The 23492-nt window shown below is 43.4% G+C and overlaps 1 protein-coding gene across 1 annotated transcript in view; it reads left to right on the top strand.

Moving 5' to 3' along the window:
- The window catches only part of LOC311229411 (opioid-binding protein/cell adhesion molecule homolog), a gene marked incomplete at both ends in the record, with an annotated part of 852472 nt that extends 829674 nt beyond the window's left edge, over positions 1–22798 (top strand). The window contains one exon of the mRNA XM_084315495.1: positions 22698–22798. Within this exon, the coding sequence (XP_084171621.1) occupies positions 22698–22798 (101 nt within the window). The remainder of the gene's footprint in view (positions 1–22697) is intronic.
- Between the last annotated feature and the right edge of the window lie 694 nt (positions 22799–23492).

Genomic DNA, 23492 nt, shown 5'->3' with positions numbered 1-23492 from the left:
AGCATCCGAGGAAGATCTCCGTGCCAGGCCTCCGCCGTCGGGCCCCTGGTCCCCGTGACAGGCCTCCGCCGTCGGGCCCCTGTTCCCGTGCCAGGCCTCCACCGTCGGAACCCTGTTATCCCTGTAAGCAGCTCTGGCCTTCGCCCTGTCCAAGGCCTTAACCCTGTTCTCTGTCCCTGTCTCCAGCCCGCCTCTCCGGGCCTCTGTCCCTGTCCCCCTCTCCAGTGCCCCTGGTCCTGGTCCTTGACATTTTGCCCTGGCCCTGTCCCTTAGCCTTAGTCCCTTAGCCTGTTCGCCTCTTAAAGGCACAGTGCCGCATTTTCCCTATTTTCTTTGACTCCAGTGTTTTTGTGTTTTCCCTTAAAGGGACTGTGCCGCCTTTTGTTCAATAATAAATATTTTGCCCTGTTTTGGCTTACTCTCATACCTGTCTTGTGTTGTGCGATTGGGGTCGGTTACAAACCATAACAGTTCTGATCTCATCAGAACAGAACATAGAACCCTTGTGTACTTCACTACTATTGCACTTTACTGTTACATTTGGACTCAGGTTAAATGCTAACTTATTTCCATTATACTGCACTTGTATAACGAACAATCTAATGAGATCCATTAGGTTATGATACAGTACCTTCAGAGTTCATCCCCAACTGCTCTGAGATCAGCGCTCTCACTCAGAACGCTGCTAGAGAGCAACACAGACTGGTCTCAGATCAGCGCTCTCACTCAGAACGCTGCTACAGAGCAACACAGGCTGGTCTCAGATCAGCGCTCTCACTCACAACGCTGCTACAGAGCAACACAGGCTGGTCTGAGATCAGCGCTCTCACTCACAACGCTGCTACAGAGCAACACAGGCTGGTCTGAGATCAGCGCTCTCACTCACAACGCTGCTACAGAGCAACACAGGCTAGGGTGACCAGGTCAAAATGGTTCAGTCGCAGGACAGCAGCACTGCTTTTGCGGGACAATGCGGGACACGTAGGGGGGGGGGGGGGGGGGGGGGGGATGGTGACAAAAAAAAAATAAAAAATAAAAAGTATTAATTTTCTTTTATTGCTAATTAAAATTAAATAAATTTATTTATTATTTAAATGCCTATATATCATATTCGACGCAGACGGTAGGCTATATATAGCTCATTTTGTTATTAATCTTATTAAACTCACCTCCGGTTTTGGGGATATTAGCCTCCGGATTCTATTGCCCCCTTCCCTCTGGACAGTGTCCCGGCGATACTCCCCGTGTATTCTGTTATTATAACAAACCGACCCTCTGATTGATTCAGTTCTCAATAATAGTCGGGCCAGACTTGCTGAACAACTATATGTGACATCCCCCTCTCCTCCATGTCTGATGGTGAAGCTCCTGTCAGTGGTAGATCCTGCATTCTACCTTTTGGGGATCATCTGAAACGGTGTTCTGCGAAATTCTACTATACCTGCTGGCACGCATGGCGCACGCATTCGCATGACCCACAATCGTTCACACTACAATATCCTGCCACCTTGCTGACGAACGTCTTGTTGAGTCTTGTTGTTGATATATCTTAAACAATATCTTAAACATATGTTTTTCATTGCACCTTTTGAACTGTATATGCATGTAAATATTTGCATGTAATTGGCTTTGCAGCCGAATGTATTTGTAGATGATAAAATGTCGGTACACCTGTTGGAATTCGGAGTGAACTATAGGGTGACGTCACCCAGCTGTCCAAACATATAGGCGATTCGCGCTACGGCAGCAGTTCTCAGCAGAGTAGTAGAATTTCGCAGAACACCGGCTCGGACAGGTGACAGGCAGCGCGACTCGAGTGAGCCGCTCAGCAGCCTCGGCTGGAGATGCATCCTGCTGCAGGACCACAGCACCGATACTCTCAGGACCGTGACACTTTGCGGACCCACACTCTCCACTCAGCCATTGGGTGGGACGGTCACGTGACCCAAATCAGCCAATGGGAGCGAGGGTCTGGAGAGTGTGGGTCCGCAAAGTGTCGCGGTCCTAAATGTGTCGGTGCTGTGGTCCTGCAGATGGATACTATTGCTCGGCTGCGCAATGCATTGGTTTGTGACGTCGCCCGATTCTTTTATTTTAAATATAAGAGGGTATTGGAACGAGGCATTAAATTAACAACATTTAAAACATTTTTTAAATAATAATCTTTGAAAGATAAAAAATAAAAAATAAAAAATATAAAATATATATATTTTTATTTTTATTTTTTTTAATCTTTGAATTGCAGGACAGTGCTTTGTTGTTGCGGGACGCGGGACAAACGGCCCAATATCAGGACTGTCCCGCGAGTCGCGGGACAGGTGGTCACCCTAACACAGGCTGCTCTGAGATCAGCGCTCTCACTCAGAACGCTGCTACAGAGCAACACAGGCTGGTCTGAGGTCAGCGCTCTCACTCAGAACGCTGCTACAGAGCAACACAGAATGGAAGGATGAGCAAAGGAGAAACTCCAGCATCCGGTCACCAAGTTACTACGACGTCAACACAACGACCTCGAGACGCCAGCGGCCCGGAAGGCGTCTATAATGGAAGGCCTGTGGCTCATGGGGCGACAGTGGCTCATGGGGCGACAGTGGCTCGGGAGGTAGAGCAGCCGTCTGGCAATCCGGAGGTTCCCGGTTCGATTCCCGCTCCTCCAGGGCAGCGTGTCGATGTGTCCTTGAGCAAGACACTTAACGCCCTAACTGCTCCCGATGAGCAGGTTGGCACCCTGCCTGGTCGCCTCCGCCGTCGGTGTGTGAATGTGTGAATGAATGGGTAAAATGTGAGGAACAAATTGTAAAGCGCTTTGGATAAAAGCGCTATATAAAAAAGCAGCCATTTATGGATCGAGGGCCCTCAGTCAGCACACATGCCCAGATAGAAAAGGAACTATTAGCCGTAGTTTACGGTTGTGTGAGAAGTTCCATCGGTATTTTTTTTACGGCAGAGAGATCCAAGTTGAGATTGATCGTAAACCTCTTGAGCGCCGTCATCTCGCTCCCGTGAGAGTGTGCTCCTGAGATTGTAAAGATACAGTTTCAAGGTCACCTATAAGCCAGACAAAGAGCTGCATGTCGCTGATGCCTTAAGCGGGGCTGAAGACCTGAAAGACCATAAGACCTGCTGGAAGAGGAGTTGGAGGTCACACCTCAGATACACCTCAGATACCCATCGCAAAGGGGGAAACTACAGATGTTCAAGAAGGCAACAGCAGAGGACCTTGACACGCAAATGCTAAGAGACACGACAATGAAATGATGTTCCCAGATAAAACCAGCCCTATGGGACATTAAAAAGGGAGATGTGCTACACATCAGCACTGGCATTCAAAGCAGCAGGGCTTATTGTAGCAACTCTTGGAAATGGTGAACAACCTGGGAATAATGAAATGTAAAGAACGAGTGAGAGGCATTGTCTATTGGCCGGGAACGTCTTCTCAGCTAGAGGACATTGTGTCTTAGTGTGCAGTCTCTGTAATGAAAAGGAAAACAGCAACTCCAGTGAGCCCTTATGTTACAGTCGTACATAATATATATTTACTCTGCGAAACACAACTAGACCAAGGGTTAGGGTTACCGTTATGGTTAGGGTTTAAACTTTAGCTCATGGTTAGTTTAAGGTAACAGTGTGGTTAAGGTTGGCTTAGTCTAGTGGTGACTGTACTTGCCCCCCCCCCCCCCCCCCACCGCAAGCGTACTTTTTATTCAGTTTTTTTTCTTTCGCCGATACAAAGCGTAAATATATTACGTATACAAAACATTATGTACCTTTTTCCTGTTACTTCATTTACGTATTTTGAGCGAAGAGGACCACCGCTCTAAGTACCCTGAGGTGAAGGACAGACAAATAAAGCAGAAGAACTACTACGACAGACAAATGAGACAGCTACCAGATCTAAACAGTGTCGGGACACAGAGACAGAGACCAGATCTAAACAGTGTCAGGACACAGAGACAGAGACCAGATCTAAACAGTGTCAGGACACAGAGACAGAGACCAGATCTAAACAGTGTCGGGACACAGAGACAGAGACCAGATCTAAACAGTGTCGGGACACAGAGACAGAGACCAGATCTAAACAGTGTCAGGACACAGAGACAGAGACCAGATCTAAACAGTGTCGGGACACAGAGACAGAGACCAGATCTAAACAGTGTCAGTCGGGACACAGAGACAGAGACCAGATCTAAACAGTGTCAGTCGGGACACAGAGACAGAGACCAGATCTAAACAGTGTCAGTCGGGACACAGAGACAGAGACCAGATCTAAACAGATCTGGTCTAAACAGATCTAAACAAAAAAATAACACAAAAAAACGAACGAAAAAAAAGAACGCAAAAAAATGAACTAACTAAAACGAAAACGCAAAAAAACGAACGCAAAAAAACGAACGAACTAAAACGAAAAGCAAAAAAACTAACGCAAAAAAACGAACGAACTAAAACAAAAACGCAAAAAAACGAACGAACTAAAACGAAAACGCAAAAAAACTAACGCAAAAAAACGAACGAACTAGAACAAAAACGCAAAAAAACGAACAAACTAAAACGAAAACGCAAAAAAAATTATGAAAAAAAACGAACGCAAAAAAATTTACGAACTAAAACGAAAAAGAACAAAAAATAAAAAAAAAACGCAAAAAACGAACTAGAACAAAAACGCAAAAAAACGAACAAACTAAAACGAAAACGCAAAAAAAATTATGAAAAAAACGAACGCAAAAAAATTTACGAACTAAAACGAAAAAGAACAAAAAATAAAAAAAAAACGCAAAAAAAAGAACGAACTAAAACGAAAACGAACAAAAAAATAACACAAAAAAACGAACGAAAAAAAAGAACGCACAAAAATGAACTAACTAAAACGAAAACGCAAAAAAACTAACGCAAAAAACGAACGAACTAAAACAAAAACGGAAAAAAATAAACGAACTAAAAAGAAAACGCAAAAAAAATAACAAACTAAAACGAAAACGCAAAAAAACGAACGAACTAAAACAAAAACGCAAAAAAACGAACGAACTAAAACGAAAACACAAAAAAAATAATGAAAAAAAAACGCAAAAAAATGTACGAACTAAAACGAAAAAGAACAAAAAAATAACACAAAAACGAACGAAGAAAAAGAACGCAAAAAGATGAACTAACTAAAACGAAACCGCAAAAAAACTAACGCAAAAAAAGGAACGAACAGAACAGACATTTAAACAGTGTCGGGACACAGAGACAGAGACCAGATCTAAACAGTGTCAGGACACAGAGACAGAGACCAGATCTAAACAGTGTCGGGACCAGTGATGCCACAGATTACTTGTAAAAGTAATCCGATTACTGATTACTGATTACTCCTTTAAAAAGTAATCCAAGTTACTTTACTGATTACTTGATTATCAGAGTAACTTAGTTACTTTGAAAGTAACTAGGTTACGAAGTCGTCGTCGTTCCCCCAACAGTTTTTTTAAAACGCTTTATTGAAAGTGCATAAATTGTTTTTAACTTGTTTCTCTGCACATAACGTAAATTGTTAAACTAGTGCTTCAGCTTCTGTACCATCAAGTATGGTAAAGCAACAGTCTATGATGCTCACAGCATTAGAGCAGCCAGCCAGTGGTTTTACAAAACCAGTGTATCCATTCACATCTAACAAATGCAGGCTGAACTATTCAATTATATCAACTGTAACTATTAAATTGTTTTTATAAATGTCTCTCTATAAACATACAATCAGTCTCTCTTTAACATGTAAATTAACTGTAAATCTGGCAAATAAGAGCTTTTGCTCTGCCACCATCAAATATACATTAATCAATAGGGAAAGAAACAATCTCTCTCTTTTGCTGTTTGGCTGGCCTCCGAGTCCTCCTGTACCTATAGTCGAAGCGTCGTAGTGTTGTGATTCCAGATGCTTTCAATGCAATTGGATGTGCTGTTTTTAGCGGTAGACAGTATTTACGTTTAGGTCGCTTTCACATATAGTTTTGGTGGACTCGGTGCGGTTCTGGGGGTGAAGTTGAAACATCTGCTGTAAAGGAATGTGAATCCCTGCCCACATTCAAAACCGCTCTTAAAGAGCACCTACGGGAGGCTGCAATTCGAAACTGGCCACCGTAAATGCCCAAAACCCCCACCACCTCCTAATAGACAGTCTCCTCACCACCGCATGTATATATTCCCTCCCCGCCGTATGTATATTTCCCTCCCACCCACCCACCCCCTCATAATGTACAGTCCCCTCCCCATCATATGTATATACTCTGTCAGGATCTAGGGGTAACAGTACTGTATATTTGAATACCGTTATGTCACAAATGTATCAGTACTAAATACCTATATGTCCCTATGCCATAAATGTCATGTATGTTGTGTATGTCATAAATGTCTATATGAATTGAAAATGGGGGACCCTGATGGAAACAAGACAAACGTCTTTCTCAGGTCTGCATCCCCTTAACAATTGTATGTATTGAGCCGTACTGTATTGTACCCATTCTGCAATCTGTTAAATAAAGTTTTCATTCATTCATTCATTCATTCATTCACATCTGAACAATGTCACGCGGTCGAAAAGGGCGCTTGTCTATTGGACAGTGGAAATGTGTGTGTGGCTGCTGCGATCCCGTGTGTGCGCGCGCACGTGTGTGTGTGTCTGTGTGTGTACTGCGGAGCCCTTCAGATCAGCGGAGCCGAGTTTTGACATGGCATTGATTGATCCATTGTTCTATTGAAGCACATTACCACCATCCTCTCGCTAAACAACTTGTAGACCACGGTGTTTTTATGAGTGCCCACAAGTAGCTGTTTTAATAATATAATAAGCCGCGCGCCTCGGTAATAATAATAAGCCGCGTTTTTTCTTCCTGTAAGCGTTTTGGGGTGGAATTCTCAGACGAATGCAACGGAGCCCTGCTGTCACACGATTGGCGCATATGTCACATGACGTGCTGTGAAGACCCGCCCTACTCTGCCTCTGATTCGCAGACTGTGAATGGGGAATGTGATTGGGCCAAAGCAGAGTCACTCACAGACAGAGAGTCCAGTCACGCCGCGGGCCACATTCTTGTGTAACCCTTTCACTGCCACACCACGTCACTCCCAAATAAGAAAAACAGCTAAAAAATGTATTTTTGACTGTCGAAAACGAAATAAAATACTGCATTCCGCCTGCATTATGAATTTATGATGAGATAGTAACGAAATAGTAACGCACAGCCACTTGGACAAGTAACTGCAATCAGATTACTGGCTTTTAAAGATTAACGCGTTAGATTACTATTTTCGGGGAAAAGTAATCAGATTACAATAACGCGTTACTTAGTAACGCGTTACCGGCATCACTGGTCGGGACACAGAGACAGAGACCAGATCTAAAGAGTGTCAGGACACAGAGACAGAGACCAGATCTAAACAGTGTCGGGACACAGAGACAGAGACCAGATCTAAACAGTGTCAGGACACAGAGACAGCTACCAGATCTAAACAGTGTCAGGACACAGAGACAGAGACCAGATCTAAACAGTGTCAGGACACAGAGACAGAGACCAGATCTAAACAGTGTCAGGACACAGAGACAGAGACCAGATCTAAACAGTGTCAGGACACAGAGACAGAGACCAGATCTAAACAGTGTCGGGACACAGAGACAGAGACCAGATCTAAACAGTGTCAGGACACAGAGACAGAGACCAGATCTAAACAGTGTCGGGACACAGAGACAGAGACCAGATCTAAACAGTGTCAGGACACAGAGACAGAGACCAGATCTAAACAGTGTCAGGACACAGAGACAGAGACCAGATCTAAACAGTGTCGGGACACAGAGACAGAGACCAGATCTAAACAGTGTCAGGACACAGAGACAGAGACCAGATCTAAACAGTGTCGGGACACAGAGACAGAGACCAGATCTAAACAGTGTCAGGACACAGAGACAGAGACCAGATCTAAACACTGTCAGTCGGGACACAGAGACAGAGACCAGATCTAAACAGTGTCGGGACACAGAGACAGAGACCAGATCTAAACAGTGTCGGGACACAGAGACAGAGACCAGATCTAAACAGTGTCAGGACACAGAGACAGAGACCAGATCTAAACAGTGTCAGGACACAGAGACAGAGACCAGATCTAAACAGTGTCAGGACACAGAGACAGAGACCAGATCTAAACAGTGTCGGGACACAGAGACAGAGACCAGATCTAAACAGTGTCAGGACACAGAGACAGAGACCAGATCTAAACAGTGTCAGGACACAGAGACAAGGACCAGATCTAAACACGGGAGACAGAGTGTCGGGACACAGAGACACGCGGTGGCGACCAGCGGTGCCGCCGAACACACGCGAGCAGCAGCAGCAGCCGAGATGGTTTCTTCTTGTCCGCCCGCCGGGTGGAAGGATCTGTACAGAAAACGTCGAGCAAAAACAAAAAAGCGGAGCGAGTTCACAAGCAACGACAACACCACGCAGAACATCAGCGCGCGTGCCGACTGACGCAGACATGAACGAGACGATATAACACGAGTGGCACGGCAGCACACACTCGACGCGACCGGAGGAAACACTGATACACGCCGGGGACGATCACGTGTGCAGTCGCCAGCGTATCACACGGAGCCTGGGAGGCATGTGAACATGCAAGCTAGGAACAAAGACTAGTATACTTGTCCAGAGACATTATTACTAGGGCTGTCAGTTTATCGTGTTAATTCGATTAATTAATTACACAGCAAATTATGGCGTTATGAAAATGAACTCAAAATGTATTTCAAATAATTTTATTTATTTATTTTTATAAATGTTTTATTTTTGTATCTCATTCATTCCATAAGAACGTAGAATACACATTTACAGACTTTTTTTTTAACACTTTGATTGCCTAAGGCTAAATTCATGATATACCATCCCTTGCCAGCTCTATTTGTCTATGGAGAAGTTCCCCTTCTTTGCAGGACTATAACTTTTTAAATTCTATTGCTAAATTGCCATTATTAGGGCCCATTCAAGGTCCTATATGTATTGTTCATTGTGTAGCAACGTTAAACTTTTTCATTCACATATTCATAGTAAAATATGGTCTAAAGTATAAGTATGTTTTCATCTCTTTCTGCAGCTTTCTTCAGAACGTGATTTATAGCCCCAAATGCATTATATTGATGATGAAATACAGTTTGGTAGGAATCTGTGCGAGATCAAAAATTTCAATTGGACGTACTTCTAGAAGTTTCTACGTATCATCTGATGTTGACCGGATGGGCGGGGGATCGTTTATAATTCCGTGGGCAGCGTTATATCATTCATCTAGTGTGGGTGATATGATCATCAGAGCAGTTTATATCCAACACGTTCAAAAATAACGCTGAATCTTACCGTATCTTCCTCGCGCCGTTGGATTGGCAACGGATCGCTATGTATTGTGTCGAGATCGAGTCCCGGGACCTATAGAGAGTGCCCGGAAGTAATATGGACGATCAGCACTTCATCCACATAACTTCCTGTTTGGCGCTTCTGCCGATCGGCCACCAGATGGCGCTCTTGAACCGCTAGATGTTTGAGAGGAGCTCTGAACTGTGTGTGAAGGCTGCGGATGGAAAATATGATTCCGATCACAGATTTTTGAAATATTGATATTAAAGACGAGTTACGGCGTCCTCGGCAACTTGAGCATGGCGGGGAAGGACGCCTAAACACGTTTTCGGCACTTAAAGTATATGGTCCATTTGCATGTTCTTGGTATCTGATTCTAGGGACATCTATGGATCTCAGGGAATGTATTCCCAGTGTCAGAAATACTGTGTCTGTTACTAGGCTTGAGTCAATTGTAATGAACCAAATGAGAATATCAATAAAAAAATGTTATCTTTGACTGTGAATAACACCATGCTCAAATTGACCAGGGCCCTGTTTCATGTACGTGGTTCAACTAAGTCGATCAAGATGTCCATTATCCAGCTTCAGTTAACCCGATGTTCGAAGCCGGGATTTTCCTGTTTCACAAAGGTGGATTCAGTCTCGTTAACTCAAGCCAGACTTGCGAGTCAGGCTAAATGCGCGCGGCCGTTTTAGGTGAAAAGCCAGCACGTATCGATGGCAGAGACCCTGATTCTCAACGGCATTGATTGATTAATTGATTTAAGACTTTATTGACAGATTGCAATACGGCTCAATCGCCTCGCCGACAAGTTAAATGCGTTATCTATAGGCTAATTCTAAGTCCCTCATTACCTCAATCAATCAGATTATATTTCTTTAAACTTGCCTGCTGGATTGAATAATCAAATGAGATCTTGCTAGCGAAAAGAATTAGTTAACTGTTATACAGAATTACGATACGGCCCTCTTGCCCATTGATTGATGTATAGTCAATCTTTAACTTATCTCCAATGTGGTCTAACGGGTTGTTCTTTTGACTTTCACACGGACGACCGGGGTTCAAGACCCTAGTCGGCTCCTTTTTTTTGCAATATAGGAATAATTCAATTTGGTGCACGTTGAGAGCTATATAAAGAATGACATCCTCAATGCATGTAGATTTATAATATTTTAACTTAAAACCAGGCTACTTTGGCGTATAATCATTAATATTATATTCAAAAAAATCATATTGGAAACACCGGGATTTGAACCCGGGTCACAAGGTTGGCAGGCTTGAGCACTACCGCTGGGCCACTGTGCCAGATGGGATAAATTCATTGTTTATACATTAATGAACGAGAGACCCGTGTTTAGAATATTCCTTATTTTGAATGAAGTTTTATTTCTTTATCCTCATTCATTCATGTGACGTCAACGGCTCATTCAATTTCTCAAATCCGTCAAACAGCGCATCTCATCAGACATCTTAATCCCAGTTACAATTAAAATAACCACATTTTTGTGTACATCGCACGAGCGAGCGCCACCGTCGCCACGGTATATATAACGTGCATTATTTAGGACAAAGTGAATTTAATATCAGCATTTTGGGTCTATTTTACATTTCAAAAGCCCCCTCTGGAAGAATGGAGCACAAAAACGTAATTCAGAATGGTATAATGCAGATCGTAGACTGTGGGAATAGTTTCAGGAAACGAGCTGTCACTTCTTTGCGGGGGCGTGGCTCTGCGTGATCGGGCTAACTTGAACTTGAACTCTGCTTTCGAGCAGGCTCAAACTTTTGGATCTGTTGGCATGGTGATCTGGAAAATCCACGTACATGAAACCGGAAAGTCCGGCTAACCCAGTTATCCAGCTAAAGTTATCCGGCTAACTCAGTTATCCAGGTACATGGAACGGGGCCCAGACCTGAAAAATCTAAGCAAATGAATAAATGGAAGATGATTAAACAGAATGTTTTGTAGATACAGTACTGAATTCTGCCATCCGGACACATGCCATTTGAAATATGATTATAGAATATCAGGCCTAAAATGGTTATGCGATTAAAATGTGATTAATTAGATTAATTAATTACAAATCCTGTAATTAATTAGATAAAAAATTGTAATCGCCTGACAGCCTGACAGAGAGAGAGAGAGAGAGAGAGAGAGAGAGAGAGAGAGAGAGAGAGAGAGAGAGAGAGAGAGAGAGAGAGAGAGAGAGAGAGAGAGAGAGAGAGAGAGAGAGAGAGAGAGAGAGAGAGAGAGAGAGAGAGAAATGTTTACTGTATCAAATAATGTAAGGTGTTTTTATTTGTATTTCATCTATAGTGTTTGTTTTTTGGTTGTAAAAGACAAAGAAAATAATAAGAATGGAGATGTATCGCAGCGTAGGCGGATCGGATGTACTGTTTGTTTGAGGTTGTAAACAGGAAGTAGGCAGATTAATGAAGTTGAGTTCTAACGCGACAGTGCGGTGGTCCGCCTGCCTGGAACAATGTGTGCCCATTTAATGTTTGTCTGGGCCTTTTAAAGTGCAGGATGCTGCGTTTCCCAGCCTCCCAGTGTAGCTTCACATCACTTTCATTGATCTTTGGTCTGTTTGTTTGCTCTCTGTCCACTGTTTACATTATTGGAATTGACTATTTATTCATTACTGGAATTACTTTTTATTGGTCGAAGTCAGGTCAAAACTGACTTTTTATTGGATACCATATAAATGTATGTACTGTAACTGAGTGTTATTATAAAGTGTTACCCCGTCCGGATAGCTCTGTACATTATTTGCATACTTTTATAATAAACCAAATCATAACATTTCATAACATGAGACTTTATAAACAGCGGATTTGTGTGTTTATTGTAACCAGCCTTTATGAAGGCTCCGAATGGCCCGCTTTTTCAGTAAGACTATCGGAACAGTGAATACGAGTTGTTACCATCAGATAGAAGACACAGGGTTCCCACCATCTAATGAGGTTAGACTGAGCCGTCTGTGCACCAGGCAATCCTAAAATCAAACATGTTTAATCCCAGAGCAAATGCACTTTAAAGGACCTTGAATATGTTGAATATGTCCCTCCAGTTGCCCTTCCCTTTTATGCTCTTCTTAACCATTAGTCGTATCTTTTAAATTGGATCTATTATTCTATGTATTATGTATTATTATATTGGTCTTCTGGGATTGTAATGTTATTATTATTGTTATTAATAATAATACTAGTGTCTTCTGGGAGTGTAATGTTATTATTAATAGTAATACTATTGTCTTCTGGGATTGTTAATATTATTATTATTATTAATAATAATATATTCTGGGATTGTAATGTTAAATGTGTGTTTTTTGTCTTAATCGATGTTGTTTCTGTAATGTTGCAAATAGAGCTGAACAATCTCAGATGGTTTCTGACAATAAAGTATTGTCTTTCTCTCCCTCTCTCTCTCTCTCTCTCTCTCTCTCTCTCTCTCTCTCTCTCTCTCTCTCTCTCTGTCTCTCTCTCTCTCTCTCTCTCTCTCTCTCTCTCTCTCTCTCTCTCTCTCTCTCTCTCTCTCTCTCTGTCTCTCTCTCTCTCTCTCTCTCTCTCTCTCTCTCTCTCTCTCTCTCTCTCTCTCTCTCTCTCTCTCTCTCTCTCTCTCTCTCTCTATATATATATATATATATTATATATATATATATATATATATGCAACAAATATGAGCAGTTTCAGACGACGCAGAACCAGTATGTCATCTACGTAGCTGTACTTGTGTAATGAGGATATGAAAGTCTGCTGCGCGGCAGAATAATAGTGTGACAGGTGCGTTGGTGGAAGAAAGCAGTGAGGAAGCTCTGAGAACTGAGGACTCACACGCTCTGCCGTAATATAAAATAACACATATCATATCATAATGAACCTGTGGCGACAGCGAGTGGGCGTCATTTCAGACGGAGGACAGAGATAAATATAGCTCAGTCAGATGGTCTGGATCATCAAGAATCAAGAGGTGTATTTGTCACATACTGTACATACCAGGGCATACAGTGAAATGCGGGTGGTCATGTCCGCATTGATTGTGCAAAATACAATAATAAAAATTGGGAACTATTGACCCTGCCAAGATCTGCCAGTATCGCAGCCTCTTTAAACGTTGGCATAATTGTCCAGAATAAAGATCCTGTTTTGTCATTTTCAAGCCTATTTATGAAAAAGGGACTTTCCAGTTAACACATTGCGTGCCACACCCCTTCCGGGAAGTGCATCTGGCCTTGCCACCCATTAACCCCATGTAAGCACTCACCTTGTTTGTAGAGCTAAACCTATATTTTTTATATTATAGCTATGGATCTAATAACGCTGTCGATTGTCAGTGGGTTTCTTCCGGTCAACGTGCAAAAAACTGATTATTTCATCTATACATTTCCGTTTTATACCGTGGTGAATATGAGTATAGTTGTAGAGTGATACTGTGTAATTCCAGGGAACTCCATCAAAACAGCCCTTTAGTCAAATCCACTTATCACGTTGCCATTTTTCACCTGATTATCATCCTGAAATCAACTCTAGATTATTGGTATTATGTTTCCTTGCGCATGCACATTCCCCCGTGCGTCTATCGCAGCCAACGGCACGCACACACATACACACACACACACACGCACACGCATACACACACACACACACGCACACACACACACACACACACACACACACACACACACACACACACACACACACACACACACACACACACACACACACACACACACACACACACACACACACACACACACACACACACACACACACACACACACACACACACACACACACACACACACACACACACACACACACACACACAGGCTGCAATCGCGGGAAAGAAACGATCGGATCAACGCAATATTGATAATATTGAGTCCTTACCTTGTAAATGATGTACTGCGAAAAGAATAATCCAATTATCTGATAGCCATTCCAAATACTGGTTGCGGTAGTCTGTCCCACGTTATCCAGCATTGCACAGGGACGGGCGGGCGGATGAACTCGTCGAGGCAACCGTGGTGACCGCTTGTCTTGCCGGAGTCTTTAGAACCCGCCCCCGCGCCGCGGCTCGGTAGAGAAAACAAACTACATCGTTACAAATGGAGTGCAATAACGGCCGCAAGGCATTAGGCGGCGGTATTGACCGTCTGCGATCTCGGACACATTCAGGACAGCCTGCACAAGGTGCCTCGATGGATTATGAATGGCAATATCAAATAAAATAAATAACGAAACAGAAACGTAGATCAGTGCCTTGCTAAAGGGCAGTTAGGCAGAGGGGGGTAGATAGTGGTCCGCCCTGCCTCCGCTGCCTTTCAGTGCTGCAAAGTGATCTGTCCCTTTAACCCTTTCATAGTTGTTTTTGGAAATGTATTCTCGGAATCATAGAATTCTACCAGTCTATGACTCTATAGCCTCAACACAGTATTGTCAGGACATGTAAATAAAGGACTAATCAACCACAGGAAAAAGGTACATAATGTACGTTATGTTATAGGCATAAGTAATATATTTACTTATTTAATCGACAAAAGTCCACAACCAGGAGGCGAACCAACAATCATCGCAGTCGCAGGTGAGTGCTCTCACCACTGTCTAACTATGATTATAGTTAGCGTTAAGGTTAGTTTTAACATTAACGTAACGGTTATGGTTAAGACATACAGTGAGGGTTAGGGTTCCATCCCCAGCAAGGGAACTTAAATGTTTTCTGAAAATGTAAAAAGTAATAGTTTTTTGAATAATGTAATATATATACTTATTTGTAATACATACACTTGTTACATTTTCGATACAATACGTAAATAATATCACGTATGCAGGGCCGCCTCAGGGGGTTTGCGAGCAGTGCGGTCGCACAGGGCCTCGCGGGAAGGGGGGCCTCGCAAAAAAAATAATAATAATAAAAAAAAAAAAAAAAGATTTATTAATTTCTTTTATTATTTTTTTTTATTTTTTTTTTATTTTTTTGCGAGGCCCCCCTTCCCGCGAGGCCCTTTTTCATCACAGACCTAAAATCTAGTTTTGCTTATATGCTTATATATTTCACATTAGACACGTTTGTAGAATGTGTCTGACTTCCTGCCTCTGCGGCTCTGCAGACTGCAGTTTTCCGGTTTCTGCGGATTTGCTGCTCTACAGATTTTAGGATAGTGTTTCCGGCCCGTCCGCCGTAATACCAAATAGAAGAAGAAGACACACGAGGTAGATAATTCAGCGCTATTCAGAGGAGCGAGGCGAGTGGATGTCTTTTCAAGAAATTACACCGTGGGCCAAGAAAGTCTCCTTCCAACTTTACCATTGGCGCCGCGTTGATACTGCGTTATGGTGAGTCAACCTATGATTATATTCCCGCCGTGGACCTGACCTATCTCTCTTTCTCTCTCTCTGGAGCCAAACTGGTCGACTAGCTAATATAGTACTACTAGTAGCTAACGGTGTGTGCCTGGTGAGAGCACCTGGCTGTATGTAGCCGCATAGCTTGCAGAACGCAGAAGCAAGCTATGCGGCTACATACAGCCAGGTGCCTGATTGAGCTAACTGTTAGCCAGTTAGCTGTTTAGCGTCAGCTGGGAACGTTCGTTTGATGCTATCAGTTAGCCTTGAGAATAGCAGGCCCTGGCACTCTGACTACGACATCATCTTTGACAGAAGATGTAGTCGGGCCTGCACCATGACAAGGCTCTGGCCATAGCTTATTTGTCCCGACAGCGAGAGGCCTTTCGTCAACGTGGAGACCTGTGTTGCGGCCTTTCGCCCTGCGTTCCTCGTGCAGGTAAGATTAATGAAAATGTCATGACATTACCCCACTCTTCCTTCCTTCCCCTCCCGAATGTTTTGTTAATAACGATGTTTTTTTCCAGGCAAAACATATGCTACTTCACAACATTTGGAGATACGACATGTGCTGTGTGTGAATGGTCGTTTGTGTAGCTTGGGTAGCGTTGGGCCGTTGGCCAAAGCTGTGTGTGGCCTGGTGTCACAGTACCTGGCTAGCCTATTTAGCTGATGTCGGCCATTGGCTCCTTGCTGCTTTGGTTTCTCTGGTATAGACCCTCTTCTTGTTGGATTTAAGTGTTGATCTTTGTCTTTTTGGATCTCTCATACATGCTCTAGTCTCTCTCTAACACACACACACACATGACAAACACACATGTTCTCTCTCTCTCTCTCTCTCTCTTTCTAACACACACAGTCTGCCTATGGCGGCCTTTCTCGATGGCTAGGCTGTGCTCAAGGATCTTCAGTCACAGTGCTCAGGTATTCTGCCACTGTGTACTCTCTGTTTAGGGCCAAATAGCATTTCAATTTCTTTCCAATGTGTCTCTCTCTCTCTCTCTCTCTCTCTCTCTCTCTCTCTCTTGGATTTAAGTGTTGATCTTTGTCCTTTTGAATCTCTCATACATGCTCTAGTCTCTCTCTAACACACACACACATGACAAACACACATGTTCTCTCTCTCTCTCTCTCTCTTTCTAACACACACAGTCTGCCTATGGCGGCCTTTCTCGATGGCTAGGCTGTGCTCAAGGATCTTCAGTCACAGTGCTCAGGTATTCTGCCACTGTGTACTCTCTGTTTAGGGCCAAATAGCATTTCAATTTCTTTCCAATGTGTCTCTCTCTCTCTCTCTCTGTACACTGTATATTGACTGTAGAACGGGAGCTCTCTCTCGCTCTCTCTTTTGCTATATGTTGACTGTATCATGCCCCGCCTCGGGCAGCGCTATTATTTAAGAATATGTTGACTGTATAAAAAAAAATATATATATATATATATATATATATGTATATTTTTTTTTTAACCTTTTGGGGGGGGGGGGGGGGGGGGGGGCCTCGCGTTAAATCTCGCACAGGGCCTCGCATTCCTCCCAGGCGGCCCTGCACGTATGGCTCTGGCGTAACGTACATTATGTACCTTTTTGAGACCTCCCTGATGGTCTTCAATAGACCTCTCACAGGTTATATATATATATTCCGGCAGCTCTTTATTAATTAATTAATGGACTATTAATAGATCGCTCGTTTAACTTCGTCTGTGGTCTGTGCAGCTGTGGTCCCGTGAATAAAACCGTATAATATACATGTCTCTCTCTGATAAGGCAGTGGATTTTGAACTTAAAAAAACATTGACAAAACATAAAATTCTTTAATCCATTGCTGAAAACGCAATTTTCCCATTAACCCCACATGCCTTTACATTTTACATTTAGATGTAGTCATTTAGCTGAACGCTTTTATCCCAAGCAAATACCGATTGTGAACAACGAGTCAGCAGGAAGGGTACATCTCTGGCAGCTAAGGGCCAGTGGCGTTGTTCGTCAAACAGTGTCGATCTTGAGTGTTACACTCAAACATACTGAGAAATATTAGAACGATAGGTAGTAGTATAAGTATGGGCTGGACTGGGGAAATAATTCATACCGGGAGATATAGCGCGAAATATAGCCCCAATCAGGCCACTTTTTAAGCGGGGGTCTGGGGGTCCCCCACCAGGAAATTTTTTGTTACAAAGACTTAATTTCCTGCATTCTGGTGAATTTTAGTGCATGTGAATCACAAACTAATGAGCCAACAATTGCTTAGTACAATGTACTGTTATGGACCTCAAATAAAACTTGTGGCACTAGCAATACTACTCTCTCCACCTTCAAAAAGAAAAAAGCAAGAGCACAACATATTTTTCTATTTACTATTATAATACAGTTAACCACTCTCTCCTGTAAGGGCCTTACTTTTTCTTAGTTTTATCCCTCTCTCCTCCACCCTTTCTCTTTCTTCCACTGTCCATCTTGACATCAACGTTAATTGACTTTCGCTCTACTGTATCTCTCCCGAGTCCCTCACTACCTGGCTCATTGCCTGGCTGTTATTCTGCATCTGAGTGCCGTCTGCCATTCCATTCGCCGCCTCCGCTGTCAATCAGTTGTATCGCCTGGTCCCGCCTCCACCAATCACAAGCGGCAGCACGGCTCCATTGTGTGTGTGTGTCCGCGTGAGGGAGAGAGTCAGATAGTTCTCCAACTCTGTCGCAGACAGTGAAATCCTGGTTGTTCCCCACCCACCTAGGTTATCTAACTATCGCGCCGCGCCGCCGCCGCCACAACTAGAAACAATGGCACGGCAAAAAAAAAGAAAAAAGAAAATATTTTATTTTTTTGCAGGCCAGGCCACCGGGAAAACTCCCGGTGCTCCCGATGGCCAGTCCGGGCCTGGTAGCATATAATAGTAGTAAGGTACAAAATAGTACAGACAGAAAGGTTAGTTTTTTTTAAGATATTGTTTGAAGAGGTGTGTTTTTAGTCGACGGCGGAAAATGACAGTATCAAGGCCAAAATGACTTAATTTCTGTAATAGGCAGAGAGGGGGGAAATGCACTAGGATACTCGTCATTATAATGTAACCATGTGAGATGTGTACGGTCGGTAGCCTATTGTGACATCAGGGCCGCCTGGGAGAAATGCGAGGCCCTGTGCGAGATTTAAAATATATAATTTTTTTTTTTTTTTTTTTCATACAGTCAACATATTCGTAAATAATAGCGCTGCCCGAGGCTGGGCATGATACAGTCAACATATAGCAAGAGATAGAGCGAGAGAGAGCTCCCGTTCTACAGTCAATATACAGTGTACAGAGAGAGAGACACATTGGAAAGAAATTGAAATGCTATTTGGCCCTAAACAGAGAGTACACAGTGGCAGAATACCTGAGCACTGTGACTGAAGATCCTTGACTAGGTACAGACTCAGCGAGCACAGCCTAGCCATCGAGAAAGGCCGCCATAGGCAGACTGTGTGTGTTAGAAAGAGAGAGAGAGAGAGAGAGCATGTGTGTTAGAGAGAGAGCATGTATGAGAGAGATAAGCAAAGATGACCCCCTAAAGGATATTCAACTTTTAATGAAAGAACAAAACAGAAGGAAAAGATAACTTCACAAAGGCAACATGAATATACATAGATCCAAAAGGACAAAGATCAACACTTAAATCCAAAGAGAAGAGGGTCTATACCAGAGAAAACAAAGCAGCAAGGAGCCAATGGCCGACAGCTAAAGGCTAGCCAGGTAGGCTACTGACACCAGGCCACACACAGCTTTGGCCAACGGCCCAACGCTACCCAAGCTACACAAACGACCAAGACAATGAATTCACACACAGCACATGTCGTATCTCCAAATGTTGTGAAGTAACATATGTTTTGCCTGGAAAAAAACATCGTTATTAACAAAACATTCGGGAGGGGAAGGAAGGAAGAGTGGGGTAATGTCATGATTTTCATTAATCTTACCTGCACCAAGGAACGCAGGGCGAAAGGCCGCAACAAAGGTCTCCACGTTGACGAAAGGCCTCTCGCTGGCGGGACAAAAATAACCCCCTGCTATTCTCACGGCTAATGACAATGGTCGTAGCACAAGCTAACAGCTAACTCAAGGCTAACTGATAGCATCAAACGAACGTTCCCAGCCGAGCGCAGCCGGCAGCTAACGTCGTAGCTAAACAGCTAACTGGCTAACAGTTAGCTCAACCAGGCTATCGCTAACCATTAGCTAACGCAGAAGCAAGCTATGCGGCTACATACAGGTGCTGACACCAGGCCACACACCGTTAGCTACTAGTAGTACTACAACAGCTAGTCGGCCAGTTTAGCTCCAGAGAGAGAGAGAGAGAGAGAGAGATGTCCACGGCGGGAATAGAATAGAGTTAATAGAATAGGTTAAAAACTCACCAAACGTCCAAGAGGATGGAGACAACCTCGTGGAGTTGACGAAGTTCATCTGCCAAACGACCATCCTCTTCATCTTGGCTGTATGCGCTGTCTCTAGGTTAGCTAACGCTAGTTAGCCTTTAGCTAAGCTAGCTACTAGCCGACATCATCATGGCTATACCATGACAAGGCTCCGGCCATTTGTCCCGCTAGCGAGAGGCCTTTCGTCAACGTTCCTTGGTGACCGACCGACTGATAATGACCGACTTCTTTCTTCGTCTTGGCTGGCATAACTAAGCATAATAGTCAAAAGCTGCACGCGCAAAATAGTCAAACGCAGCTGACTCACGCCGGCGTACTACACATGATGTAAGTAAAACCACTCCCTTCGTTGAAACCAATAGTATGTCTGCTGCAGAACCCCAGAGGCTGAGCTCCAATAGTGAGTATGTCTGCAGACCCAGGAACAAGTCAGACACATTCTACAAACGTGTCTAATGTGAAATATATAAGCATATAAGCAAAACTAGATTTTAGGTCTGTGATGAAAAAGGGCCTCGCGGGAAGGGGGGCCTCGAAAAAAAAAAAAAAAAAAAAAAATTTGCGAGGCCCCCCTTCCCGCGAGGCCCTGTGCGACCGCACTGCTCGCACACCCCCTGAGGCGGCCCTGTGTGACATCTACAGTCGGTAGCCATGGTGACATCTACAGTCGGTAGCCTATTGTGACATCTACAGTCGGTAGCCATGGTGACATCTACAGTCGGTAGCCATGGTGACATCTACAGTCGGTAGCCTATTGTGACGTCTACAGTCGGTAGCCATGGTGACATCTACAGTCGGTAGCCATGGTGACATCTACAGTCGGTAGCCTATTGTGACATCTACAGTCGGTAGCCTATTGTGACGTCTACAGTCGGTAGCCATGGTGACATCTACAGTCGGTAGCCATGGTGACATCTACAGTCGGTAGCCTATTGTGACATCTACAGTCGGTAGCCATGGTGACATCTACAGTCGGTAGCCATGGTGACATCTACAGTCGGTAGCCATGGTGACATCTACAGTCAGTAGCCTATTGTTTTTTTTTGAACAAATGTTTTTTATTTTCCCCTTTTTAACATAAAACTAGACAAGCAATACAGTAACAGTAAAAATCAATGATAAATCACAGGACAATGACAGAAATAATAATAACAATAATGAAAGTCCAGTAATTAAATCAAAATAAATGTACATTAAAAGAAATACAAATAATAAATACAATACAATACAATACACTGCCTCGCTCTTTCCTTCCCCTTCCCTCCCCCTCCACCACCCCCCCCCCCCCTCAGGACCCCCACTTGGACTATACATCCACTATTTCATTTAACATCAGAAATTACAAGTTCATATGCTTCCCTTTATCTTCTCCACCACAGCTAACCAGATTGCTATGCTGGCTTCATTAACACCTCAAATTTGTGCAGTAGATATCTCTAGATAAATCACATCGAGATAGGTAAGAACTCATACCTTCCGGCACATTTTATCCGGTTGAATCCAGCGTGACGCTATAAACTTTTTGGCAGCCGTAAGACCCGCCAAAATGAGTCTCTTTACATGTACAGAGGTCGATAACTGAGAAACATCATTCAACAACAATACAGAAGGCAGTGTAGGTATGGTCAGAGATAAAAATTCTGATAATTGAGTGGTTACTTTTTCCCAGAATATCTTAACAGGAGGGCATTCCCAATACATATGCATATATGTACCAATAGCACCGTTTAAACACAAGGAGCATCGAGGGTCTTGTCTGAGCCCCATTAGGTGCAAACGTCTAGGAGTCAGGTAAGTCCTATGAACAAAATTAAGATTAATCTGTTGGTGATCTGGGTTGCGTGATGATAGCCGAACGTTTGCCCAGACTGCATCCCAATCAAAATCTACTTCCAAGTTTGGGATATCCTTCCTCCAAACCGAGTCTAGGGGAAGGACATCATATGAGGACGTAAGTAAGTGACGATAAAAGTCAGAGATGAAGCCTCTCGATGTCTCCTTTTCATAAAATAATTTGTGAAATCTGTGTTGCTCAAGTGGAATATTTAATGGGACTCCGTGAGCCCTCAAAGCTGCTCTTAATTGTAGATAGAAAAAATTAGTGGAGCTGGTGAGGTTAAATTTGTTAAATATATCTTGATAACTGCAGAAACCATGATCATCGAAGATATCCCCCAATGTGTGTATGCCTTTCTTTCCCCATCTAGGAAATCTGATAGGTTGCCGTGCAATAAGGAGTAAATTGTTATTAAATAGGGGAGAATGACTGTGCCATTTATGGTGGTTAGTCAACTTTTTCTGTGTGTCACGCCATATCCGGATCACATGTGTAATAAGAGGGCCAAATCTCAAGTTGCATTGCTTAATTGATAAGTTGGTGTACACTATATCCTGCAGTCTATGTGGGGCCACTATGTTCTCCTCTAATGGTCTCCAGGATACCGATGCTTGAGAATCAAACCAGGTGATCAGTGGTCTTAAAGAGAACGCTTTAAAATAATAGTTGAAGTCTGGAAATGGAAAAGTCGGTAGCCTATTGTGACATTATCACTGTGTTGCGTGTCCCCCCCACCTACAGGTCCCGGCGCCATGCACGACGTGAACCAGGCGGCCCCGTTGACCCACTGCTCCAGAGACCTCGTGCTGGGCGTCACCTTGTTGTACCTCCTCAACTTCTGATGTCACCGCGCCGACCACCCTCTGGCTCCTCTGCGCTGAACAAGCAACAACGACAACAACGACAACGACAACAACAACAACAACAACAACAACAACAACAACAAAACAACAACAACAACAACAACAACAACAACAACAACAACAACAACAACAACAACAAGACTCTTAGTCAAGAAGAACGGAAAAACCCCAAGAAGACCAACGGTTTGCACTTTTTTTTTTTTATCCTTCCTTCGGATTCACGTCATGGTGGTACTACCCCCCCCCCCCCCCCCCCCCCCTCCCACCACCCCCTTCCCCCCCAGGGGTCCGGGCTGCCGAGAGGGCGACGCGTCGACACACGCACGGAGGAGAAGAGGTTGAATCACGTGAATCACTGAAATGCAGAAGTAGTGTCTCTCCAACCTTTGATGTGTGTGAAAAGGGCGGGGGGGGAAAACGATAAAAGTTAATGTTAATGTTGATAGTTGACTGTTTTTTTTGCCCAATATTGAAGTGTACATTCGGATTACTAGTGTGTCCCGTCCTGTCTGATCTCTGTAAAATACCATACGTTTTTTTTTAGTAAACGACAAAAAAAAATAAAGAGAAAAAAAATGCAAAATGTGATTGTTGAATTTTACTGTATTTTTACAGTCGTATGCAACAGACCATTCGGTATAGACAATACAGTTATGAATAATAGTGTACTATT

The sequence above is a fragment of the Notolepis coatsorum genome, assembly GCF_963971535.1.
Source record: "Notolepis coatsorum genome assembly, chromosome: 6".
Classification (NCBI taxonomy): Eukaryota; Metazoa; Chordata; class Actinopteri; order Aulopiformes; family Paralepididae; genus Notolepis; species Notolepis coatsorum.
The sequence above is the reverse complement of the archived record's forward strand: the minus strand, read 5'-3'. Positions and strand labels throughout refer to the sequence as shown.